Consider the following 9,527-nt stretch of genomic DNA (forward strand, 5'->3'; position numbering starts at 1 on the left):
CTAATTTTATCTCATCTGGACCATAGTTTGATCATTCTAGTCCCAAAGAAGAAATCTCCTCACCCTCTCTTCCCCACTTCATGCTACTGTGATTGTTTCATTCAGAGAAGAGCTTTGGCTCTGATAAAGAGCAGTGATGAGAGATCAATGGATCATTCATTCAAACAATAATTGTGCATTTTTCTTTCATTTTATTATTTATGCAAGTTAAAGTTCGTTGGTAACAGGAACTCTTGCAACTGTAAAATAGAGCTACATAGGTGTAAGAAGTCATGTAAACGGTTAATGAGCTTATTTCCAAAGTTAAAACTTTCATTGTAAATCAGTCTGTACTCAGGAAATAAAAATTATTAGTGTATAAACACAAATTCCATTGTGACCTTCAGGATGTCACCCTACTTCTTTACCTAGCAGTTTGAGTTCTCGTATTTGCAGTGTCACACAAACTGTACTATTTTATGTGCAGTTTGCATGAGTAAACCATCAGAAAATAAATCCTATCTTTAAATTAAAAAAAAAAATCCTACTAGATGCTCAGTGCTGTTCTACATACTAGCATATTCTGTTCCCCAAATCTCTTTTTGAAGCTGTTTGCTGTGTTCTGTATCTGAATCTTCCTTTTTCACTTCTCTTCCACCCTTCTAATCTTCCTTTTTATTTTAAGGTTTATATTATTGATTATTAGATCAAATAATTGCATTTGGTTTGATAAAAAAAGGAGGCTTCAAAGTAATTAAATCCTGACTTCAACTGTGAATTTCAGGCTTAGTGGAACAAAGCAACTGTATTACCACAAAGATCAAAAATAAGGCAAATATTCAGCTGTTGCCGCTCTGAAGCACTCAAAGAGCCAACTAGCTGACACCATTTATTGACTTTATGTTCCAAAACAGTTGATTAAGCTTAAATCTGTCCCTTTCACCTGAGAAACTGTAGGCTTACGTAGAGAAATAAACCATTTATTTCAAAACTAAACTTTGAAGTTTGAAAATAAAAGCTAAAGAGTTGTGGCCCCGTACACAAGGGCTCTTCTAACCTGGAGGGCTCGTCTGAATTTCAAAGGGAAATGCTAACAGGTGAGTACTCACTCCTTCATGCACGGGCTGGGCTCCTGGAACCCAGCACTGCAGACAACGCAGAACCCGCCACTAATATACTCACCAGATAACTGATGGACTTCCCTGTGGGCAAGCTTAAGGCACAGGACCCTTGAAGGAAAATCATCCGATATTGCCCACCTATGATCCTGAGTCAAAGGCAGAACAAGTAATTCTTTCCTTTTTCCTCTGCCCTCCTCTGGCTGCCTGGAAGTGACACAGACTCTGGGAAAGGGGCTTAGAAGGTGGAGCCACAGGAGGTGTAGAGCAGTGGTTCTCAAACTTTGCTGCATTGCTACACGTTAGAACCACAAAGGAGTTTATTAAATATCTGACACCCAGGCCATGCTGGGGATATGGGGTGGGGGTATGGGGGTGGGTGTGTGTGAAGCAGGTGTTAGCATTTGTTGAAGACCCCCAGGTGTCTCTAATGCACAGCAAGTCTGAGACCAGAGGTAGAAGCGGTGTTTCTCAATTAGGCGGAGCCTGAGTGTCTGCATTTCTAGCAACCTCCCAGGTGGTGCCCAGGCTGCTGGCCCCCAGAATGCACTTTCAATAACAAGGTGTAGGGTTCGTCTCCCCATTCCAGACCCCAGTGCTGTCCTGGCAAAATAAAAGGAGCCAAGAGAAAAGAAAAGTGAGCCTGGGGCAGAAATTCTTGGTAGTTAGATTAATGAGGCGGGGAGAGGGTGGAGGTGGGTAGGTGAGGTTATCTGGAGGAGCTCATCTCATTGCCACAGCCTGGAACAAAGGATAAGAAAATCTGTGCGTGACCCAGGAGGACAGAATTGCTTGCTATTTTGAGGTAGGACACCCGCTCCCCCATGACAGCCCTTCCCTCCCCCTGCAGCCCAATACCACGCATGTGGGGAGAATTGGTTTGCCCTGTGCCTCTATCCAGAATGTCCAAATTCCTATGCCTCCCTGTAATTACACAGCCCAACAAGGAAAGGAAGGGCTTAGACCCCCTCCTCAGCATATAAACATGCTCCAGCTTCTTGCATTTTAAACCAACCCCCAAGCCAACTCACCTCTTTGGACTCTGGGTTCCCTTGGAGCAAAACCTCTCTCCTTTCTTGCACACAGACAGCTTCAGAAAAAGAACCCATTTTATGCACCTACTGTCCACATTTCTCTTCTTTTCTACCCTGTCAGTATTTGACATACTGCAATTTTGCTCATCGTAAATTTTTTTGCATTAATTTTGAGTATTTTAGAATACTGCCTTAAAATATTATTAACCTTGATTACTTAGTGTTTTGGCACCCCCCTCCCCTTATATTTTGCTCCCAGGGCAAATGCCTCACTTGCCTTACTCTAGTCCCAGTCCTATTTTATTTATTCCTCAACCCGTTATGATCTGGCCTCTGCTCCCCAAACTGCAATAGAAACTAACACTGAAAGGTTCATTAAAAAATCCTTGACGTGTCATTTTTTTAGAGAACATTTTTTCACTCCCTGTTTCAGTTGACATTTTTTGAGCATTTCAAACAAGTCAAACAAAATACTATTATTACCAAAAAGGTTACTATACTTATACCTAAACCTATTCCTAAAATGCATCTTGTTTCATTCTATTTTGTTTTATTTTATCAAATTATACTTGATTTACAATATTAGTTTCATGGTTACAACATAGTGATTCCGTATTTTTGTAGATCATACTCTATTTAAAGTTATTTTAAAGTATTGGCTATATTCACTGTGCCGTACAATATATCCTTGTAGCTTATTTATTTTATACATAGTAGTTTGTATGTACAAACTATCTTAATCCTAACCCCTATCTTGCCCCTCCCCTCATCTCTCTCCCCACTGGTAACCACTTGTTTGTTCTCTATATTTCTTTATTATTTTAATAGCACTTCTATACTTCCTAAAATTATAGCAGTTCTTAATTAAAAACCTTCCCAAGGTTATAGTATTGTTACCCAAACCAAAGTGAAAATGAATATCAGTTCAGACAGCCAAGGTTACAGGATCCAGTTAACCAACTGATTCTGGTTATGGCATAAACCGAGGTTTTTTTGCCAAGGCTATTCAAACCAAAGCCATGGACATCAGGCTGAAACTTTCATTTTGAGATAATCTTCTCTTTTTACATCAATTAAGAAAAAATTTAGGTTCATACTTTTCTTGCAGATTTTAGTTTTCAGTAGCCTGGAATTTACCCGTTAAATGTTGAAATCTTTCTTGGCCAGCATGACATAGCTCATTGTCCTGTCATTGTGATAACCTAGTCTCTTGGCATTATTTAAAATGTATGGGTGCCGTAATAGTGTCTCATTATGATTCATGGAGCCATCTAGAGGTTTCATCTCCCAGGAAAGGTAGAATTAAGGCTGTGTAATGAGCGCTCCTTTTTAAGACACTTGGCCTTTTCGAGTCATCTTGGAACACAATTTGAAGCTCCGTTCTGCATAGTTACTGTGTGTGAGCACTGGTGCCAATAAGTCCCTCCTCCTCTTGGTTCTGTATATTTTCCCAAGGTGATTTGGTAACTCACAGTTCCCTATATTTCTCTTTCTCTACTTACACAGATAGACATTAATTTCATGCCTCTGTGCTAAAAGCAAACAGAGTTAATAGAAGGAATAAAATACCAACTTATGTTAACCTTTCATTAAAATTAATAAAAAATTAAACAGGTCCCTTTATAGTCAAACTTCTATGCTCATCCTAATTTCCTTTAGTATACTTTATATGAACTTTTTTCTTAATATCATTATGAAATTATGGCCTTGCACAAATTCATCATATTTCAAATAATCACAATTATTATACCCTTTTTGATGTTCAAATTTCAATTTGGCCACTGGAAGACCTCTAAGCTAGCTCTTTTGTCTTTTCAGCACTGTCCCTTGCATCTCTGCTTTCTGGTAACATATGGTATTCCAGGTTCATTCTACTGTGTGTGTGTGTGTGTGTGTGTGTGTGTGTGTGTGTGCGCACACCAGGAGTGCTAGTTTCATCCAGTGAAGTATTAGCAATCCAAATCTGGGCATTTAGGAGTTCATGTGAGAATAGGCAGTGAACAAACTGATACTGCTGTTGAGATACTTCTAGCAGGAAAAATGTTGCTTTTTAACATCCTGAGTTCACATTAATTTTTTTCTAATATTATTAACATAATTAAGTCACTGTATTTGACTCACATCATGAGGTTTTATCGACAACCTTTAAGACTTTCTAATATATTGCTGCAACAAATGACCTCAGCTTGAACCTTGTTTCTTTCATAGTTCCAGCCATGGTATTGGCTTTTGTGCTTGTCTTTGTGTCACACTGACATTCGAGGACTCTGAGCTTTTGTTCTTTGTACCTCATGGCCCTTATCACACTGATTTCCAATCTCATCCCAGATGACTTCTCAGCTGCTGGGAAATGTACCTAAGTGTTTCTTGCCCCTGAGGAGTAATTGTTCTGGATGGTGGCATGTTGATTTTCTGCTATTTGAAGAAAGGCTTGGCTTCAGTCATCTCGAAGACTCTTCTCTGTTTGAAATTCAGTTTTGGAGGACACCACATTTCCCTTTGTGCATATTTCCTCTGCCACCAGTTCTGTATCTGTCCCTGCAATTTTCAGCCATTGACTTCCAACACATTTTAGTACAGGAAGAAACATTTGGTCTCCGGATAGTCTCCTTAATGACAACATTGAAAGGACAGAAGCACCTTTTTCTCTGTCTCAATCTGGTTAATATATTTCCTTCTAGAAATTCAGGTTTTATTACATTTTTCACGAGGAGGTCCTCCTTGACTGGCGAACCGAGATTTGCTGATCCCTTTGTTCAAGTGATGTGGAACACTACAAGAGTTTGCTCTGGCTACATCCACGGGTTGGGTGGGGAGTGAGGGCCACACCACCTTGTGGGCTGTGCCAAAGACACCCTCTCCCCTTTACACTTAGGAAGGGGGCTCTGGACAAGGGAATGAGAGAACACTTGCTTAGAGAGATAAGAGCTAGAAAGTAGAGAACATAAAGGGACTTATATATGATCTCTTATTCAAAATAACCTTAGCAGGATGGAGTCTGGTTTTGGCAGCAGCCTAAGTTTCATTTTACGCCTTTGAGCTGGAACAGAGTGCATAAGAAATGTCAATTTGCAGGAGGTTTACCGCGAAACGAGGCAATTTGGGTCCAGAAATAATACTGTATACATTTTAAAAATATCAGTGAATAAAGCAGAAACTAACACACCATTGTAAAGCAATTATACTCCAATAAAGATGTTAAAAATAAATAAAATAAAAATATCAGTGAAAAAATTTTTAAATTGTAATCCTAATGCATCTTTATTTTTTTAAATGGTAACTCAGAATGTATATGAATGTAAAATCTGCCATTTATGAGCCAGGCTCGATGCTAGGCACTTGACATTGATAACTCTTCCAATATTCCTAACAACATGCCGGGACAGGTACTATGGTTATAGTACTTTGTGATACTGTCTTAAAGATGAGTAAATGGAGGCTTAGAAAGGTTAAGTAAATTACCCTTGGTCATAAACTAGTAGGTGGTAAGTTGTGATTCAAATTCAGGTAGTCTAACTCTGACTCCAGAACATGGTCCTGAACATGTGTATTATGTGTATCATATGTGTGTATTTGTGTATGTGTGTGTCTATAACAAAAATTGGGTCATATCACACCTATAATTTGGAATACTTTTTCTCACTTATTAACTTATTAAGAGTATTTCCCCCTTCTTATAATGTTTTATAAAGGATCATTTTTAAATGGCTGAATACTGTCTTTTCTTGAAATTGTAAAGTTATTTTGCCAGTCACCTATTAATGAACATATAAATAAAGCATTGTACTTCTATTTTTGTGTCTCTATTTTCTTAGGATACATCCATTGGAATGGGATTACTGAGCCAATGGAAGGGGCCAGTTTGAGTACCCAGGTAAATATCACCAAATCACTATCCACAGAGTTTGTACAAATTCTTACCTCTGCCAGCAATTTTTTAGAGAAAACTTCTATCAAACTTTTACCACCACAGAAAATTTTCTTTAAAAAATGTTTTGCCATTTTAGTGGGTGAATAAAATATATATCTTGTTTTAATTAGTATCTGATTAGTTATGAGTGTGAATATTTAAAAATATTTATTAGATTTTGTATTGATTTAAAATTTCTGTGTGGATCCTCTGCCCACATTTCTTTTGGGGTATTAGAGTTTTACTTATTGATTTGTAAGAGTGCTTCATGTTTTAATGATATTATCCTTCTGCCCGGTTGCTAAATTACTTTTCCCAAGTTGTGATTTTATTGTTGTGAATGATGTTCCTTGATTTAGAGGAGTTCTAATTGTGTAATAGTAAAGTCTATTTAGCTTTTCCTTTGTAATTACTTCTATTGCTTTTATGCTTCGAATGTCTTTCCCTCTCCAGAAATCTGATAATTATTCACTTATATTTTTGTCTATGTATGGTTCTTTAATCCATCTGTTTTAATTGTTGTTTTTGTTTTGGGCTGCTGCATGGTGAGGCTATAATTTCAGTTAATCAATTTTCTCAACTATTTGATGAATAAACTCTCCCATTTTTGTTGTGCTTATTTATTAAGCTGGAATATATACCAGAGTCTATCTCAAGGCCGAATGTTCTATTCTATCAATATATCTGTCAGTTCTTGAACTAGTACCATAATGCTTTGTTTGATGTTGCTTGCAATATGTTTTAATTCCTTGTAAGACATGCCTCCTTAATCTAATTGCCCAGTTTTCCTATTTTAATATGTTCTTCTTTTTTTTTTCTTACTTTTTATTCTTCTGAATGAACTTTAGAATCACTTATGTCATTAAGAAAGATAACATTGCCTATTTTTTGGTTTTCATCATGTCACTGAATATTAAACATGTCATTGCAAAATCATAATAGTATTTATTGTTCTTTTGTTGTGCCATCTTTGTCAGTTTTATATTAGTGCTACACTGACTTCATAAAATGAATCTATACATTTTCAGCTTTTGTTTTTATACTGGAAATATTATATAATATGAAATTATCTGTCTTTGTGAAAGTCTGAAAGTTATCACTAGTGAAATTTTCAGACAATGAGACATCTTTAGCAGTCTGAGAGTCAGGTACAATTTTCCAAACAAATAATCATTTAGTTCAGTTTATCAAATTTATTAACATAGTATTTTAAAATAATATTTCCATATTTATTAAAATTTTCCTGTTTCTTTTCTACTTTTAAATCTTGTTTTTTCTCTTTTCATGTGTTCTTGAGTTGTGTTAAAAAAAAAACAGTTCTTGAATTTGTGTATCAACTTTACTATTTCTATTTAAAAAAAATTTGTTCAGTTTTCTATGCTTATCTTTAGAAAATCTTTTCTTCTGTTTTCCTTGGTTTTGTTTTAAATACATTTTAATTATTTATAGTACACATCCTTTGAAATATATCTACTTTGTCTACTTTCTATAAAAGGCTCACATGAAATAATTGTATTCTGTCCATTTCTTCTTATATATCTTTGCTTTATATATCTGCATTATATATATATTCCTTAGATATCGTCATTGAAGACTGCACATTTTTATGCACTCATTGACTCATTTGATATTTTTTGGCCTGTATCCATTCTTGTATGAATTTTATAATAATACCTTTATTTTTACTTCATTTCTATTTTTCTAGTAAATCTTTATTAATTCTTTTATTTTTAATCTAGTTGTGTCTTTTCTTTTGGATATGTTTCTTATGATTAGGTCACAGTTGGATTTTTTCTTAACCCAATCCTGAAGTCTTAGTATTTTAATACACGAGGTAAAATCATCTAAATTTATTGTTGTAACTGTCCATCTACTCATCCTGGATAATCATGTGGGATATCTGGGAGTTTTGCTCAGGCAGGGTTCAGAGGACCTGAGTTTGAACACTGACATGAGAAACAGCTGCAGGCATGAAAACAGGCAAACTCACACTTGGTCATAGGCAAGTTCATCTTACAAAGAAAGGAACATTCTAAATGTCAAGTTTGTGCAATTGATCAGAAATCTAGAACAGGAGCCAAATCAAAAAAATTTTAAAAGATCAGACACAACTGAGGAGTGGGTTCAGGAAACAGGGTTAGGAGAGCTTCCCAGAGGCAGGGCACCAGGGAGATTCAAGTGTTCTCAAACCTTTACTGTAAGTGATAACGAAGACAAAAAGCACGGCAACACCAAACAACATGTCGATTTTTTTTTTTTTTTTAAACTTCGAGGTCCATCCTAAGAGCGTGGGCTGTTCCAGAGGCAGATGGAAGGAGGCAGCACCATCAGATAACAGAGGCACCTGGTGTGTGTGTGGGGGGGGGGGGTCAGTTTAATTAATCATCCTTCTTAAACTTGCCCTTGATGTAGGTCACCCAGTCCAGAATCAGCCGCCAGTCGATGGACCACGGCAGCCCCACAGTGCCCACCGCACCCCACGTGCCCACGGTGGAAATCCAGTCTCCAGCCAGTTCCCAGGAGCGCAGGGCAAGGAACCTGCTCTGCATCTCGGCACCATCCCAGCTCAGGGTGACCCAGTCCCCACTGGCTCAGGTGCCAACAACTCATTTTTTTTTTTTGATTTATGCTTAGGCTAAGCACTGGACTAATTTCTTTAGACAAAGATTTCCTATAATCTCCACAACTACCCTGTGAAGTACATGTTATTCAAGTTTTACAGACAGGAAAAGAGAGGCTCTGAGCAGGTGAGTAAATTTCCCAGACCAACATTAGTAAATGCTAGAACCACTTTCAAAAACCAGATTTCCCTTACTCAAAAGACCTTGATTTGAACCACTGTGTTATTCCGTTTTCTTCCCAAAGTATAATTTTTCTTGGTTTTTATTTTCCCCATTTTTACAAGTATACATTCTATTATGAATTCTTCTAATTAGGTTTTTCAAAATCACACTTGAATGCATAGGTTCTCTAATTATCAAATTCATGAATAATATAATAATTTGATTCCTTCTTCTATAAGATGAGGAATTTAGTACACTTCTAATACCCCACATACCCATCTTTCCTCCATTCTTTGCCAATATCATTTGGAATTATAAACCTATTTATTATTAGTTTTATTTTTTGTTATTTTAAGAAGTAACAACAACAACAACAAAAACTTTCCATCTGTACAAATATTCTATTTACAGAATTTTTTAAAACTTAATTCTATACATTTAGCTCAGACTGTCAATGTTTTTGAACCCACTTTTGCTATTCTTGAGATTTTGTCCTTAATTAATATGTTGTTCCATTCGAACCCGTCTTTCCATAAATTGTTCAAGAAAAGTGCATGGGTGGTATCTTTTTTGAGTTCCTGATTAGAATAACTATGAATGTCTTTTTTCTTTTCTTTGCAAATTAATTAACATTTCAGCTTGAGTCATAAGCATTTTCTCTTAGTACCATTTAGACTTTGCTCCATTTTCATCTGGCATTCAG

At 36.5% G+C, this 9,527-nt stretch overlaps 1 protein-coding gene across 1 annotated transcript; it reads right to left on the bottom strand.

Moving 5' to 3' along the window:
• Window positions 1-8,419: 8,419 nt before the first annotated feature.
• On the bottom strand, window positions 8,420-8,590 carry LOC132360337 (cytochrome b-c1 complex subunit 10-like). Its single transcript, XM_059915400.1, has one exon. The coding sequence runs from the start codon at window positions 8,588-8,590 to the stop codon at window positions 8,420-8,422; it is 171 nt and encodes a 56-aa protein (XP_059771383.1).
• Between the last annotated feature and the right edge of the window lie 937 nt (window positions 8,591-9,527).

This window comes from Balaenoptera ricei, chromosome 2, assembly GCF_028023285.1.
Source record: "Balaenoptera ricei isolate mBalRic1 chromosome 2, mBalRic1.hap2, whole genome shotgun sequence".
Lineage (NCBI taxonomy): Eukaryota > Metazoa > Chordata > Mammalia > Artiodactyla > Balaenopteridae > Balaenoptera > Balaenoptera ricei.

Excerpts from the sequence above, each read along its gene's own strand:
- LOC132360337 (XM_059915400.1), bottom strand. The coding sequence starts at position 8,590 with ATGCAGAGCAGGTTCCTTGCCCTGCGCTCCTGGGAACTGGCTGGAGAC.